Consider the following 17,712-nt stretch of genomic DNA (forward strand, 5'->3'; position numbering starts at 1 on the left):
TATGATGTGGTGACCCCTGAAGCAGTATAAATCCTGGTCAGAAGACCCATAAACCAGGAGCTCAGGAACATTTTTAGGTATTTGCTTTTCATAATCCCTGGTAACAAAAGAAATCACTCTAGTTGGACCTAGCTGATGGGTAGCCTGCTGGTCTCCATATTCTGAGGGCATAAAATTAGCATATCTTGATTTCTAAGCTGTTTCCAGACGGAACACAATGGGGTTGGGTCTTCATAAAACACAAATGTTACGTTCAACCCAGAGGCAAGAACCATTGGCATTCTCTGGAGCAGGTACCTCTTGTTCTAGGTGTGGCTGTAAACTCTCAGAACTTTACATATTGTGTAGCTACCACCTAAGGCTAGTTCAAGTGCTTTGAAAACTGAAAAGCATTAACCCTAAGGAAGAGATTTCTGTTCTTATGATGGATAAACTAACTCTACAAAGTTGAAAGATACTGAATCCAATGATACGACTTACTAATTTCCAGTTGTGAAGAGAATGACAGGAAGACAAGAACTGCACATTTGTCACCAGCTACAAAACAGAAGTGTTTCTTCCATCTTGCGATGACCAAAGACCACAATTTTCATACATTTGTATCTCTATAACCTTTTTCCCTTTGAGCAAAGCAATTCATCTAAATTATGGGTTCATTATCTGCCAAGTTTGTTCCCTTTTTAATGAAATCACTTGACAGTTAATAAACTGAAAGAGAAAGTCTACTCCTTGGGGCTTGCTCTGTTCCAAAGGTTCAGTGTTTTTGAAAATTAAATTTCCTACATGAAAAACAATCTGTTTCTAAGCTGACAGTCTGGTGTTATAACATAAAGCAAGTTTTCTTTAGCTATAAAAACTTAGTATTTATAGGGGTTTGCACATTTAACTACACATGCACTTTACGTTGGATACAAGTCAGTTAAATCATTCATAGACAGTCATATCAATCAAAACAATTTATCTAATTTTGGTCGTGTTTATATAAGAAACCATTACTTTCCTTAATATTTAAATGTTTATGGTATGATAATGCCTTTTCTAAAGAAATCAAGACAGAAGATTTATAAGTAGCAGAATGGCATAGGCTTGGGGCCATGGGTACCAGTCCTGGCTCAGCCATGTGTAACCCTGGGAAATTACTTAACTGCCAGCTTTTCCACCTGTAAAATGGGTATAATAATATTCTGTAGGGTAGTCATGAGAATAAATAAGAAAGCATATGCAAAGCACCTAATCCAGTTCCTAGAATACAGCAGCTTAATAAATAGTATGTATTATTATTCCCTGTATTGTAGCTTATTCCTTATGCCCCAATCCAGGAAAAGAACCTCTCACCATATCTACACAAAATTATTTACTCTTGGCTGGTTAACCAATTCCTGGTACCTGAAAAGCAGGCAGGTCAAGAGCTGCAAAGCTGTTGAAGAAACGTAAACTCTGAATGGCCACTTGGACTGTGTTCTGAGCGTAACTCTCCTTGGGACTAGAAGTGCCGGGGTCCGAGATTGTGCCATGGAAGAGGACACAGTAGAGCATATGCAGAACTCCAGCCAGGTCTGTGGCCTGAAGAGCAGCTGTCAGTCCTGTGGGATCCTGGCGATTATTGTCAAATATGCTGTGTGACCTGATAAGAAACATTCAACTTTTTAACAGAAATCTACTTAAAGGATGCTAGCATTTTTATAGGTCAAATGGAACATGACAAGCAGACCGTTAAAAGCAAACCATGTGAGTGGTGTAGTAAGGTAACAAGAAACCTCCAGGAGTAAATGCAGCCCTCCCCCCAACCAAGTGCACTGCGGCCCGCCCTTTTCTCCAGCTGGGAGACCGGGCTGCTGCAGCAGTGGCAACTGAGTACTCTGCAGCCAGGCTGAGGCTGCTTCCACCCTTTGCAGCCTAGATAGCCTCACTTTGTTTAGATTCCAGGCCTGGTGGAACTGGACAGAGTCCATGAGAGCTGTTGGGACTCAGAACTCAAAACACCATGGCTTCCTTTCTGGATACACAAGGGAATCTTCTCAGGGGAGGCAGTTACTGGGAAAGTACGAGGCCTCAAAAACCCAGTAGTGTGTTGGTATACCGTGACAGGGAGACACTTCAACTGCTTCTGAAGGCACAGTTCCATCATCAAGGAGTATTGGCAGGACAGGTTGTAGGGGCCAGGCTCTCAAGAACAAGCTAGTGCTGGGTTAGCTTTGTACAAATCACCTTGAAGTTAGCTTAGCAATTGTGGCAGGCAGTATGGATGAGCAAGAAGCAACGGCAGTGGCAAATGAATTCCTCAAATCAATAGGAAAGGAAGGGTTTGCTAAATCCACCTCACTCTGGAACTCAGGTATGCGTGAAGCATCTAGTGATCAAGAGCCTACAATTTTAGTAAATGTGGCTGCTAAGCATTCATTCACCCTTTTTGCCCCTAGAAACCATACCCAGGTTTCTCTCCCCTTCCCACAGCCAACATGCTTCAGGTGGGGCCCCCTTCCTATTCACTCTGGCTCAAGGGTATGTAGGTCTAAGGTAAGGGGAACATGGAGGGAGATTCTTGGGCTGAAATGCCTGGAAAGAAGCCCTCCCTTTTTCTCCACAGGTTTGAATCTGAAATGTAAGCTGCTGCAGCCATTTGTTCTAACCACTGCACAAATCCTCAGGTCTCTGGGCTGTTCCAAGTGGGTCAGTCACCTTTCTTCATGGGACACAGCTTTTTCTCAGGAAGGGAAGTTACAAGTCCCTGCTCAGTGTCTCCCTTTAACCTGGTATGATCTGCATAAAGCTGAGCAGAAGTGTCTTTATGTTTCTGCCACAGGATGATGCCCTTCCCTATTTAACACTAATATAGGTCCCTCCCATTCCTTTTTCTGTTGTTGTTGTTATTGTTCCTTTCAGCTGGAATCTAGAATGGGAGAGAGGCATTAAAGATCTATGCTTATCTCATAAATTTGCCCAGAAGCACTGAAGAGATGCCACTAAGTAAATATGAATTCGAAAGTGCTGGCTGGCAAGTTTCTAGTATCTTGTCTAGTTTTCTAATCTATAACTTTTTAAAGGGATTATATTATTCATTCTAATTTGTTAGTTTCATCAAAGTATAGTTTTATTCGTAACTGTGGTAAGCATTTGTTTCCTGAATGTGCACTATTTCTGATAGTCTAAGAATGTGGGATGACACTTATACTTGTTCTCTTCTTAAGAAAGCAGGTCTTATGAAATACTATCATCTCATTTGCATGGCAGGACCTACTAAGTACATTCACATCTTCCACCCCGCCTCATTTGTAGTTCTTCATAGTTGGTAGAGAAGGTGTTGTTCTCCTCACTTCACACATGACACAACCGAGACCCTCAGAGATTCAGTGAGATGTTTTAGGTCATAAACATTTGTCAGTGGCAAAGGCAGGGGTACTACCAAGAACTGTTGACTCTTTAAAGGCAGGGCTTTGTCCAAAGACCAAAACATCCAGGCCAAACAGGAGGTGACCTCTTCTTTCGTCTCCATGCCTTTTCTTAAATCAAATCTCGGGGTTAACTGAACACTGTTAAACAAAGTACACAGACGTTGTAATGTAATCCTGATCATCACGGAGAGACACTTTCTGTCTTATGGGACTCAGTAAAAACAAAAAGTTAAGAAATTATATTTATTTGCTTACAGGCACATCTGAACCTTTACACAAACTGTTAGCTAATGTCATTTCAGTTCACCCTTCCTTCCTTCCTTCCATTATAGCCATGAGAGTTAGGGGTCAGACCCCGACTAAAGACGTGAGTAGAGATTAATGTGTCTGAGTTTATTATATAGATTCCAAAAAGGGGTCTGTGTTTGTTTAACAATGACTGCCTTTTAGAACCAATGACAAGTCAGAAGACATTTCTCCCTAAAGCTAATTTCTAATAGGCTTTCAGAACCTTGGGGATGAGTGACATCACTGCTGGTGACAACATTTTTTCTTCTTTGTGATTCAGAATGGTCACCTCCCCTTTACTGCCTGTGTTGCTTTTAAACTGATTATTAGCATATTCAAATGCAGATATTCAGGAATATAGCTTTATTATTTAGAAAACTTTGTAACAGTTAATCTTTGCAAGCATTTATGAAATGACATGAATTCACTGCTATTACTTGTTTAAAAAAATAAATTAAAAAAAACCCAGCAAGTGAAGATCATCAGAATAGTTTCTCTTCTCTCCACCCCACCCTATTTAGGAAAATACCAAACTATAAAATAACATAACTCAGGATCTTTTGCAATATTCTTCTGATGAAATAAAAATGTTGATTCAGAAAAATCAATTAAATTAGCATTCAAGAACTCAGATGTGGAAATGGTTCAAAATGTATATTAATATTGCTTTGTGGAAAAGACACTTTTAAAGTTAGCCTACAGAATATACAGGGTGGAGGGGAGGGGAGAGAGCTTGTCTGCTGCATTTGGCTTCCACAGAACTAATGTAGACATGAAGGGACTTTAGAAAATGTTTACTTTTGATTTAGTCTGAAATACGGATAATTTGTCCTTGAACAGGCCACTGGCTCCTGTTGGTCTTAAATGTCAGCTATAATCACTTTAAGCCTAAATGTTTATAATAAAAAAGTAAAAGGCCTTATTCATATCAGGCACAGGTTATAAAAAGTTTTCTTTTTTTAAATAAATTTATTTTTGGCTGCGTTGGGTCTTTGTTGCTGTGCGTGGGCTTTCTCTAGTTGTGGCAAGCGGGGGCTACCCTTTGTTGCGGTGCGTGGGCTTCTCATTCCGGTGGCTTCTTGTTGTGGAGCATGGGCTCTAGGTGCGCGGGCTTCAGTAGTTGTGGCACACAGGCTCAGTAGCTGTGGTTCGTGGGCTCTAGAGCGCAGGCTCAGTAGTTGTGGCGCATGGGCTTAGTTGCTCCGCGGCATGTGGGATCTCCCCAGACCAGGGCTCGAACCCGTGTCCCCTGCATTGGCAGGGGGATTCTTAATCACTGCGCCCTCAGGGAAGCCCATAAAGTTTTCTTTTAAAAACACATTGAAGATATGAAAAATCAGATCTGAAATTTTGTATATTACACTCTAAGATCTTCTCAATTTTACTGGATTTTAAAGTGTTTTTGTTTGGTCTCTAGGATTAGAGATCTTAGTGGCATATTCATTTCTGTTCATTAATTGTGAGATTCAATCAGGAAAAACTATAACTGGGCCATCAATATACCTGCACAGCTCTTGAAAACCCTACTTTGCCTTAAAGGAGAGTATAGTTGGGCAAAAAAAAAAGCAATAATTTGTGTGGGCATGAATCACCTGCCATCTGTTCTATCTTTGGTATTTTAAACCACTTATGTAACAGGCCTTATTTGGCCCAAAAAAGCAGCTGTGACAGTCGCACACACTATAACCCCCTTTCCCCATTTGTTCCTGGCTTGTTTGCTCTTGTATCCCTGGTCGCAGATTTCTGATTCGGTAACATCCACCCTGATCCCCTTCAGTGCCGGTATCTTCTAGACTGCTCTCCTAGCTTCTTGGATTTTGGCTTTGTTCCCTCCTTTAGATCTGGAATCCCAGAGGCATCTTATCAGAACCTCCCATTTTAGCCTCTGAATCCAGAACACTCCCCACAAAGGTCTGCATAGTGCTGGGAGTGGACGGAGTTAAGTCACTGTCCCTCCCAATGATGAATGTGAACTTCACTGTTCAAGGAGAAGTGAATTATTTCTTACAGAGTTATTCCAGCTGTGGGCTCTTATGTACTGGAACAGTCTTAGAAAGCTGACCTTCATCTAGTAACATCATCATTTATCAGGCTTTGTGGTGAGCAAAAGGGACATGATTATCTGTCATATATTCTCTATTGAAAAAGCCAAAGTACCTGTGCTCCAGCAACAGTGACCTGTGATGTATTACAAAATCAAGGAAGACCAGACCCCTGTCCTATAGAATGTTACAGTCTAATAGTGGCAGGCATGTGCATCAGCTTCCTATTGCTGCTGGAATAAACGATCACAAGCTAGTTGTTCAAAACAACACAAATTTATTCTCTTAAAGTTCTGGGGGTCAGAAATCCAAAATGTCTCACTAAGCTAAAATCAAGGTGTTACCAGAGCTGGGTTCCTTCTGTAGGCTGAAGGGGAAAATTTATTTCCTTGCCTTTTACAACTTCTAGAGTATGGTTGCTCCTTGGCTCCTGGCCCCTTCTTCCATATTCAAAGCCAGCAGCATAGCACCTTCAAATCCCTCTCTAACACTGACTTTCCTGCTTCCCTTTGAGATTACACTGGGCCCACGTGGATAATCCAGGCTACTCTCTCCATCTCAAGATCCTTAACCATTTCTGCAAAATTCCTTTTGCCATGTTAGGTAACACATTTATAAGTTCTGAGGATTAGGATACAGGTATCTTTGGCAGGGCATTATCTCCCCCCACCCCTGATTTTTTTTTATTGTGGTAAAATACACATAAAATTTACCATCTTACCTGTTTTTAAGTTTACAATTCAATGGTATTAAATTCGTTCATAATGTTGTACAACCATCACTACCAACCATCTCTTTAAGTCTTTTTTTTTTTGCGGTACGCAGGCCTCTCACTGTTGTGGCCTCTCCCGTTGCGGAGCACAGGCTCCGGACACGCACGCTCAGTTGCCATGGTTCATGGGCCCAGCCGCTCTGCGGCATGTGGGATCTTCCCGGACCGGGGCACGAACCCGTGTCCCCTGCATCGGCAGGCGGACTCTCAACCACTGCGCCACCAGGGAAGCCCTCCATAACTCTTTCATCATGTAAAACTGAAACTCTATACTCATTAAACAATAACTCCCTATTCCTTCCTCCCCCTGGCAACCACTATTCTACTTTCTGTCTCCATGATTCTGACTACTCTAAGCATGTCATATATGTGGAATCATCATATAGTATTTGTCTTTTTGTGACTGGCTTATTTCACTTAGCATAATGTCCTCAAGTTTCATTCATGTTGTAGCATATGGCAGAACTTCCTACCTTTTCAAGGCTGAATAATATTCCATTATATGTGTATACCACATTTTGTTTATCCATCATCCACTGATGGACACTTGGGTTGCTTCCGTTTTAGCTACTGTGAATAATGCTGCCATGAACATGGGTGTATAAACATGTCTTCAAAACCCTGTTTTCAATTCTTTTGGATATATATCCAGAAGTAGAATTTCTCAATCATATAATAATTCTATTTTTAATTTTTTGAGGAATTGCCATAACATTTTCCACAGCATCTATACCATTTTACATTCCCACTAACAATGCACAAGGGTTCTAATTTCTCCATATCCTCACCAAACCTTGGTATTTTCTTTTTTTTTTTTTAATAGTAGCCATCCTAATGGGTGTGAGGTGATATCTCATTGTAGTTTTGATTTGCATTTCCCTATCAACGACATTGAGCATCTTTGCATGTGCTTATTGACCAATTTGTATTTCTTCTTTGGAATTCAAGTCCTTTGCCCATTTTTTAATTGGGTTATTTTGTTGTTGAGTTTTAGGAGTTTTCCATAGTTCCTGGATATTAACCCCTTATCAGATATATGACTTGCAAATATTATCTCCCATTCTCTGGGTTGTTTCTTTACTCTGTTGATATTATATTTTGATGCACAAATCAAAAAACTTTTCATGCAGTCCCATTTGTCTACTTTTTCTTTTATTGCCTGTGCCTCTGGTGTCACATCCAAAGAAATCATTGCTAAATCCAATGTCAGGAAGCTTTTGCCCTGTGTTTTCTTCTAGGAGTATAATTGTTTTAGGTCTTACATTTACGTCTCTGATCCATCTTAAGTTATGGTGGTAGATAAGTGTCCAGCTTCATTCTTTTGCTTATGGATATCCAGTTTCTCCAGCATCATTTGTTGAAGAGACTGTCCTTTCCCATTCAATGGTCTTGGCACCCCTGTCAAAAATCATTTGGCTATAAATACAAGAGTTTAAGTCTGTGCTCTCTATTCTATTCCATTGTTATATATGTCTGTCTTTATGCCAGTACCACACTGTTTTGATTACTGTAGCTTTGTAGTAAATTTTGAAATCCGAAGTGTGAGTCCTCCCCCTTTGTTTTTCTCTTTCAAAATTGTTTTGGTTATTTGGGGTCCCTTGAGATTCCATATGAATTTTAAGATGGGATTTACTATTTCTGCCAAAAAAAAAAAAAAAGCCTTTGGGATTTAGATAGGGAGTGCAAGGAATGTACAGATTTATAGATTGCTTTGCATAGTAATGACATCTTAACAATATTGTTTTACAATCCATGGTCATGGGATGTGTTTCTAATTTATGCCTTCTTTGATTTCTTTTGGCAATGTTTTATACTTTTCATTGTATAAGTCTTTCATCTTCTTGTTTAATTCCTAAGTATTTTATTCTTTTTGATGCTATTATAAATGGAATTTTCATAATTTCCTTTCCAGATTGTTCATAGTATATAGTGTATATAAATGCAACTAATTTTTGTGAGTTGACTTTGTAGTCTGTTACTTTATTGAATTCATTAGTTTTAACAGCTTTTTTGTGTGGAATCATTAGTAGTTTCTACATATAATATCATTTGCAAACAGAGAAAATTTTACTCCTTCCCTTCCAATTTAGATGCCTTTTTATTTTTCTTTTCCTCACCTAATTGCTTTGGCTACAACTTCCAGTACTATGTTGAGTAGAAGTGGCAGAAGTGGGCATCCTTGCCTTGTCCTGATGTTAGAGGAAAAGCTTTCCTTCTTTCATCCTTGAGTATGATGTTCCTTGTGGGCTTTTCACATATGGCTTTTATTATGTGAAGGTAGTTTCTTTCTATTCCTAATTTGTTGAGTGTTTTTATCATGAAAGGGTGTTGAAATTTATCAGATGCTTTTCTGTATAAATTGAGATGATCGTGTTTTTTTTCCCCTTCATTCTGTTAATGTGGTCTATTAAATTGATTGATGTTCATATGCGGAACCATTCTTGCACTCCAGGAACAAATCCCACTTGGTCATGGTGTATAATCCTTTAAACATGCTGCTGAGCTTGGTTTGGTAGTGTTTTGTTGAGGATCTTTAAATCAATGTTCGCAAGGAATATCAGTCTGGAATTTTCTCTCTTGTGGTGTCTTTGTCTGGCTTCGGAATCAGGATAATGCTGGCTTCATGTTAGAAAGTATTCTCTCCTCTTCAATTTTTTGGAGAAGTTTGAGAAAGACTAGTGTTAGTTCTTTAAATGTTGGGTACAATTCACCACTGAAGCCATCAGGTCCAGGGCTTTCCTTTGGAGACTTCTGATTACTGCTTCAGCCCCCTTATTAGTTACAGGTCTCTTCAGATTTTCTATTTCTTTGTGATTTAGTCTTGGTAGGTATTGTGTTTCTAGGAATTTGTCCATTTCATCTAAATTATTCAATTTGTTGGCATACGTTGTTAATAGTACTCTTGTATAGTCCTTTTTATTTCTGTAGAATTGGTAGCAATGTCCCATTTTCATTTCTCCCCCCCCACCCAACTTTACCGAAGTATAACTGACAAATAAAATTATAACATTCAATGTGTGTAAAACATGATGATTTGATATACATTGTAAAATTATTCCTATCATCAAGTTAAAACATCCATTACCTCATATAGTTAATTTTTTTTTTTGGTAGAATGCTTAAAATCTACTCTTTTATAATTTCAATATACAATACTATACTACAACCATAAAAAAAAAAAACACTTCAAGAATCTGAGTGTCATCTTTGTGCAGGGACCATGCTAATCTTTGTATCATTCTAATTTAGTATATGCACTGTCAAAGTGAGCACCCCATTTTCATTTCTGATTTTAGTAATTTCAGAGTTCTCACTCTTGTTTTCTAGCTGAAGGTTTGTCAATTCTATTGATCTTCTCAAAGAACCAACTTTTGGTTTCACTGATTATCTCTATTGTTATTTTATTCTCAACTTAATTGATCTCTGCCATAATCTTAATTATTTCCTTCCTTTTGCTAGGCTTGCGTTTAGTCTGTTCTTTTTTTCTAGTTCCTTTAAGTTGTATAGTTTTTTTTTTAATTAATTAATTTTTGGCTGCGTTGGGTCTTCGTTGCTGCACACAGGCTTTCTCTAGTTGTGGCAAGCGGGGGCTACTCTTCATCGCAGTGCATGGGCTTCTCATTGCGGTGGCTTCTCTTGTTGTGGAGCATGAGCTCTAGGCATGTGGGGTTCAGTAGTTGTGGTTCGTGGGCTCTAGAGCACAGGCTCAGTAGTTGTGGTGCATGGGCTTAACTGCTCCGCAGCATGTGGGATCTTCCTGGATCAGGGCTCCAACCCATGACCCTTGCATTGGTAGGCAGATTCTTAACCACTGCATGACCAGGGAAGTCCCTAGTTAATTTTTTGATTTGAGATATTTCTAGTTGCTTTAGTGTAAATGCTAATAGCTATACACTTTCCCCTTGACAGTGCTTTTACTGTCCCATGAGTTTTTAATTTATTTTATTTTTTATTGAGGTATAGCTGACTTACAATTATATTAGTTTCAAGTGTACAATGTAGTGATTGAAATTTTTATAGATTATACTCCATTTAAAGTTATTATAAAATATTGGCTATATTCCCTGTGCTGTACAATATATCCTTGTAGTTTATTTTATAGATAGTAGTTTGTACCTCTTAATCCCCTACCTCTACGTTGCTCTTCCCCACTTCCCTCTCTACACTGGTAATCACTAGTTTGTTCTCTATATCTGTGAGTCTGTTTCTGTTTTGTTATATTCATTAGTTTATTTTTTTAGATTCCACATACAAGTGATAACACGCAGCATTTGTCTTTCTCTGTGTCATTTATTTCACTAAGCATAACATCTCCAGGTCCAGTCATGTTGATGCAAATGGCAAAATTTTATTCTTTTTATGGCCAAGTAGTATTCCATTGTGTGTATGTGTGTATGCATCTCCTTTTTCCATTCATCTGTTGATGGACACTTAGGTTACTTCCATATCTTGACTACTGTAAATAATGTGGCTATAAACACTGGGTGCATGTATCTTTTCAAATTAGTGTTTTCATTTTCTTTGGATAGACACCCAGGAGAAGAATTACTGCATCATATGGTAGTTCTAATGTTAGTTTTTTGAGGAACCTCCATACTGTTCTCCAGAGTGGCTACACCTATTTATATTATACCCACAGTGTAAAAGGGTTTCCTTTCCTCCATATCCTTGCCAACATTTGTTATTTGTGGTCTTTTTGATGATAGTCATTCTGACAGGTGTGAGGTGTTATCTCGTGGTTTTTAGAATTTTATTGAAGTATAGTTGATTTACAATGCCGTGTTTAATTTCTGCTGTACAACAAAGTGATTCAGCTATATATACATATATATATATATATATATATATACACACACACACACACACACATATATGTATATATATATTCTTTTCCATTATGGTTTATCACAGGATATTGAATATAGTTCCCTGTGCTATACAGTAGGACCTTGTTTACCCATCCTATATATAGTAGTTTGTATCTGCTAATCCCAAACTCCCAGCTAACTTTCCTTCCCCATCCTGCCTCCCCCTGGCAACCACAAATCTGTTCTCTTTATCTGTTAAGTTTGTTTTTGTTTTGTAGATATGTTCATTTGTGTCGTATTTTAGATTCCACATATAAGTCAAATCATATGGTATTTGTTTCTCTTTCTGACTTACTTCACTTAGCATGACAACCTCTAAGGTCCATCCATGTTGCTGCAAATGGCATTATTTCATTCTTTTTTTATGGCTGATAATATTCCCTTGGATATATATATACCACATCTTTAACCATTCATCTGTCGATGGACATTTAGGTTGTTTCCATGTCTTGGCTATTGTAAACAGTGCTGCTATGAACATAGGGGTGCATGTATCTTTTCAAATTATATTTTCGTCTGGGTATATGCCCTGGAGTGGGATTGCTGGATCATACAGCAATTGTATTTTTAGTTTTTTGAGGAACCTCCATACTGTTTTCCACAGTGATTGTACCAATTTACATTCCCACCAACAGTGTAAGAGGGTTCCCTTTTCTCCACACCCTCTCTAGCATTTATTATTTGTAGACTCTTTAATGATGGCCATTCTGACTGGTGTGAGGTTGTACCCCATTGTAGTTTTGATTTGCATTTCTCTAATAATTAGTGATGATGAGCATCTTTTCATGTGCCTACTGGCCATCTGTATGTCGTCTTTAGAGAAATGTCTTTTTGGGTCTTTTGCCCATTTTTTAATAGTGTTGTTTGTTCTTTTTTTGATATTGAGTTGTATGAGCTGTTTATATATTTTGGATATTAACCCCTTGTCGGTTGCATCATTTGTAAATATTTTCTCCCATTCAGTAGGTTGTCTTTTCACTTTGTCAATGGTTTCCTTTGCTGTGAAAAAGCTTTTAAGTTTAATTAGGTCCTATTTGTTTACTTTTCTTTTTGTTTCCTTTGCCTTAGGAGTCAGATCCCTCAAAATACTGGATTTATGTCAAAGAGTATTCTATTTGTTTTCTTCTAGGAGTTTGATGGTTTCCAGTTTTACATTTGGGTCTTTAATCCACTTTGAGTTTATTTTTGCATATCATGTGAGAAAATGCTCTAATTTCATTCTTTTACATGTAACTGTCCAGTTTCCCCAGCACCATTTACTGAAGAGACTGACTTTTCTCCCTTGTATATTCTTGCCTCCTTTGTCACAGAAACCATAAGTGTGTGGGTTGATTTCTGGGCTCCCTATTCTGTTCTGTGAGCTATGTGTCTGTTTTTGTGCCAGTACCAAACTGTTTTGATTACTGCAACTTGGTAGCATGGTCTGAAGTCAGGGAGCGTAATAGCTCCAGCTCTGTTCTTTCTTAAGATTGTTTTGGCTATTTGGGGTCTTTTGTGTTTCCATACAAATTTTAAAATTATTTGTTCTAGCTCTGTCAAAAATGCCATTGGCATTTTGATAGGGATTACATTGAATCTGTAGATTGCCTTAGGTAGTATGGTCATTTTAACAATATTAAGTCTTAAAATCCATGAACATGGTATATATCTTTTCATCTGTTTATGTCATCTTTAATTTCTTTCATCAGTTTCTTAGAGTTTTCTGAGTATAGGTCTTTTACCTCCTTAGTTAGATTTATTCTTAGGTATTTTATTTTCTTTTATTTTTTGATGTGATTGTAAATTGGATTGTTCCTTAATTTCTCTGACAGTTTGTGTATAGAAATGCAACATATTTCTGTATATTAATTTTGTGTCCTGAAACTTGACTGAATTCATTGATAAGCTGTAGTAGTTTTTTGGTGGTGTCTTTCAGATTTTCTATGTATAGTATCATATCATCTGAAGACAGTGACAGTACTTCTTCCTTACCAATCTGGATTCATTTCATTTCTTTTTCTTGTCTGATTGCTGTGCCTAGGACTTCCAATACTATGTTGAATAAAAGTGGTGAGGGGCTTCCCTGGTGGTGCAGTGGTTGAGAGTCTGCCTGCCGATGCAGGGGACACGGGTTCATGCCCTGGTCTGGGAAGATCCCACATGCCGCGGAGTGGCTGGGCCCGTGAGCCATGGCCGCTAAGCCTGTGCGTCCGGAGCCTGTGCTTCGCAACGGGAGAGGCCACAACAGTGAGAGGTCCACGTACTGCAAAAAAAATAAAAAATAAAAAATAAATAAATTAAAGTGGTGAGACCGGGCATCCTTGTCTTGTTCCTGGCCTTAGAGGAAATGCTTTCAGCTTTTCACTGTTGAGTATGTAATTAACTATGAGTTTGTCATATATGGTCATTTCTTATGTTGAGGTATGTTCCCTCTATACCCACTTTGTGGAGAGTTTTTATTATAAATCGATGTTGAATTTTGTCAAAAGTTTTTTCTGCATCTATTGAGATGATCATATGATTTTTATTCCTCAATTTGTTAATGTGGTGTATCACACTGATTGATTTGTGGATACTGAACCATCTGTGCTTCCCTGGATAATTTCCCCTTGAACATGGTTTATGATCTTTTTAATGTATTGTTGGATTTGGTTTGCTAATATTTTGAGGATTCTGGCATCTATGTTCATCAGTGTTACTGGCCTGTATTTCCTTTTTCTTGTGATATATTTGTCTGGTTTTGGTATCAGGGTGATGTGGGCCTTGTAGAATGAGTTCAGAAGCATTCCTTCCTCTGTAACTTTCTGGAAGTTTGAGGAGCACAGATGTTAACTCTTCTCTAAATGTTTGGTAGAATTCACCTGTGAAGCTGTCTGGTCCTGGACTTTTGTTTTTTGGGAGGTTTTAAAATTCCTGATTCAATTTCATTACTGGTAATTGATCTGTTCATATTTTCTAGTTCTTCCTGGCTCAGTCTTGGAAGATAGTACATATCTAGGAGTTTGTCCATTTCTTCTGTCCAGTTTATTGGCATATAGTTGTTTGTAGTAATCTCTTATAATCTTTTATATTTCTGTGGTGCTGGCTGTAACTTCTCTGTTTTCATTTCTGATTTTATCGATTTGTGCTCTGTTTTTTTGTTTTTCCTTGATGTATCTGGCTAAAGGTTTATCAATTTTGTTTATCTTCAAAGAACCAGCTCTTGGTATCACTGATTTTTTCTATTTTTTTTTTTTACAGCCTGTTTCATTTATTTCTGTTGTTATCTTTGTGATTTCTTTCTTTCTACTAATTTTGGGTTTTGTTTGTTCTTTTTGTAGTTCCTTTAGGTGTATGGATAGGTTGTTTGTTTGAGATTTTTCTTGTTTCCTGAGGTAATCTTGTATCACTATAAACTTGCCTCTTAGAATTGCTTTTGCTGTGTCCCATAGATTTTGGATTGCTGTGTTTTTGTTTTCATTTGTCTCCAGGTATTTTAAAATTTCTTCTTTGATTTCTTTAGTGATCCATTGGTTGTTTAGTAGCACACTGTCTAGCCTCACCTGTGTAATTTTTGCAGTTTTTTCTTGTAGTTGATTTCTAGTCTCATAGTGTTGTGGTTGGAAATGATGCTTGATATGATTTCAATTTTCTTAAATTTACTGAGACTTGTTTTGTGGCCTAGGATGTGATCTATCCTGGATAATGCTCCATGTGCACTTTAAAAGAATATGTATTCTGTTGCTTTTGGATGGAATCTTCTTTATATATCTATTAAGTCCATTTGGTCTAATGTGTAATTTAAGGCCAGTGCTTCCTTATTGATTTTCTGTCTGGATGATTTGTCAATTGATATAAATGGGGTGTTAAAGTCTCCTACTATTATTGTGTTACTGACAATTTCTCCCTTTATGTCTGTTAATATTTGCTCTATGTTTTTAGATGCATCTATCTTGTGTGCATATATATTTACAATTGTTACATCTTCTTCTTGGATTGATCCCTGATCATTATGTAATGTTTAAGAGTGTTTTGTTTAATTTCTGCAAATCTGTGAATTTTCTAGTTTTACTTCTATTATTGATTTCTTACTTCATCCCATTAAGGTCAGAGAAGATATTCTGTATGATGTCTACCTTTTAAAATCGACTGAGACTTAATTAGTGGCCTAACATGGTATTCTATCCTGGAAAATGTCCCATACACACTTGAGAAGAATGTGTATTTTGCTTTGGGGTAGAATGTTCAGGAGGGGCATTATTCTGTCACATGGGCCTATTCATTCATGATTCATTTATTCAACAAATATTTACTGAGGACCTACTCTGTGTAAGCACTTTTCTAGGCACTGGGATTCAGCAGTAAAATCCATGTTCTCTTTCTAATAAAACTTACATTTTAGTGTACGAGATACAATGAACAAATAAACAAGTATCACATGTAATATATAGTATGTCAGGTGTGCTAAGTACTGTAGAAGAGCAGGGGATATGGGTAGGGAATGAAGATGCAGGGGTGTGTGTGTTTGTGTGTGTGTGTGTGATGCTATTTTATATAGGGTGGTTGGGGAAACACTTTCTAAAGTGCTATTTAGACAGAATTCTACAGAAAGTGAGGAAAGAAGCCATGTGGATACCTGAGGCAACGGTGTTTTTAGGCAGAGGAACAGCAAGTCCCAAGGCTTGGAGCCAGGAGCATGCATGACATATTCAAGAAACAGCAAGAAGGCCAGTGTGGCTACAGCTGGTTAAGCAAAGTGGAGGAACAATGGGGGATGAGGTCAGAGAGGAAACAGGAAGACGATCAGGTAGGGTCTTGTAGAGCATTGTAAGGACATTATAAGGGTTTTACTGAATGAGATGGAAAGCCATTGTAAGGTTTTGAGCAGAAGGGTTATATAATATGACTTTGGTTTAAAAATAATCACTATAGCTAATTGGTTGAAAAGTTGTTAGAAGAGCCAAGACAGAAGCAGAGAGGCCAATTAAGAGACTGTTTCAATCATCCAAGTGAGAGATCATGGTGGATGAACCAGGATGGTAGTCATGGATGTGGTAAGAAGTAGCTGGATTCTGAAAAATATTCAGAAGGGAAAACCAATAGGATTTCCTGATAGAATGAATGTGGGGTGAGAAAAAGAGGAGTAAAAAATGGCTCAGTGGTTTTTTTTGCCTGAGTAATTAAAAGAATGTGGCTGCCATTTACAGAAATGGGAAAGACAGTGGATAGAGCATGTCTGGGGAGGAAAATGAGGAGTTCACCTTTAAACTTGTTAAATTCAAGATGCCTATTAGACACCTAAGTGAAGATACTGGATCAGAAGTTGGATAAAATGAGCTTCCCAAGGGTAGGGAATTTTGTCTGTCTCCAGGGCTTAGAACAGTATCTGACATAGAGTAGCCACTCAATAGACATCTGTTGAATAAATGAATAAATATACAAGTCTGAGTTCAGAGGAGTGATCTGGGCTTGAGATATTTGGGAGTCATCAACACACAGATGGTATTTAAAGCCAGCTCATCTAGTGAGTGAACATAGATTAGTCTGAGAATTGAGCCTTGGGATACTCCAAAGTGTAGAAGTTGGGGAGATGAGAATAAATCATCAAAGGAAACTGAAAAATGAAACCAGTGGGGTAGGAGGAAAAGCAGGGAAGTGTGATGCCCTAGAAGCAAAGTGAAGATAGTTTCAAGGAGGAGGAAGTAAAAAATAAAAAAGTTTAATTAAAAATAAATGAGGACTAAAAAAGGATGAAATTTATAGAAATGACTATTAAATCCTATTTTTAGATTTAAAAACTAACTGCATAGGTTTAGGATGGGAAGAAGGCAAGTGACAGGGGACTGGAATATAGCTTTCAATGATAAGTAGGGGGAAAAGACTTAGCAAATTAGCTTCCTATCCATTCAAATGAAGAAACAGTCTTGCTTGATTACCCATGAATATAATTCAATTTTGACTGAGCTAAGAGGAGTAAAACGTACACAACCAGAAAGGTTTATCCTGATCCACTGCAATGAACAACTACTCTGGAAGTACTGGTTCTAGCACTGGGTATGGCACTACATTCAGGACACTGATGTATCAGAAAGTTCCCAAGGAAAGTGAATTGTGTCGTAAAACTATGTGGAAACAATGTCACCTGAGGTACATTTGAAAGTACTGGGAAATTTATTTCAGAACTGGAGGATATAAAGGTTATCTTCAAACTGAAGAGGTATTACACTGTTATTTATGACACCAGAGGAGAGATGCTACCCGAAAGCAGATATTAGATAAACTTACAGAAAATTTTCTAACAATCAGAACACCCAAAAGTTAAATGGGCTGTTGGTGAGGTATTACATTCTTAACTATTCTGAATCAGTGGAGGAATACATTCACTGAATTGA

The 17,712-nt window shown here is 37.9% G+C and overlaps 1 protein-coding gene and 1 pseudogene across 2 annotated transcripts in view; both read right to left on the minus strand.

Moving 5' to 3' along the window:
• Nucleotides 1-17,712, minus strand: part of SCAPER (S-phase cyclin A associated protein in the ER) — a 493,827-nt gene that overhangs the window by 44,436 nt on the left and 431,679 nt on the right. For both annotated transcript variants that reach the window (XM_030874887.2, XM_030874885.2), the window contains exon 28: nt 1,387-1,624. In XM_030874887.2, coding sequence (XP_030730747.1) covers nt 1,387-1,624 — 238 coding nt within the window. The remainder of the gene's footprint in view (nt 1-1,386; nt 1,625-17,712) is intronic.
• LOC115862954 (U6 spliceosomal RNA) lies at nt 9,665-9,765 on the minus strand (annotated as a pseudogene).

Source organism: Globicephala melas, chromosome 2 (assembly GCF_963455315.2).
Source record: "Globicephala melas chromosome 2, mGloMel1.2, whole genome shotgun sequence".
In the NCBI taxonomy this organism is placed as follows: Eukaryota; Metazoa; Chordata; class Mammalia; order Artiodactyla; family Delphinidae; genus Globicephala; species Globicephala melas.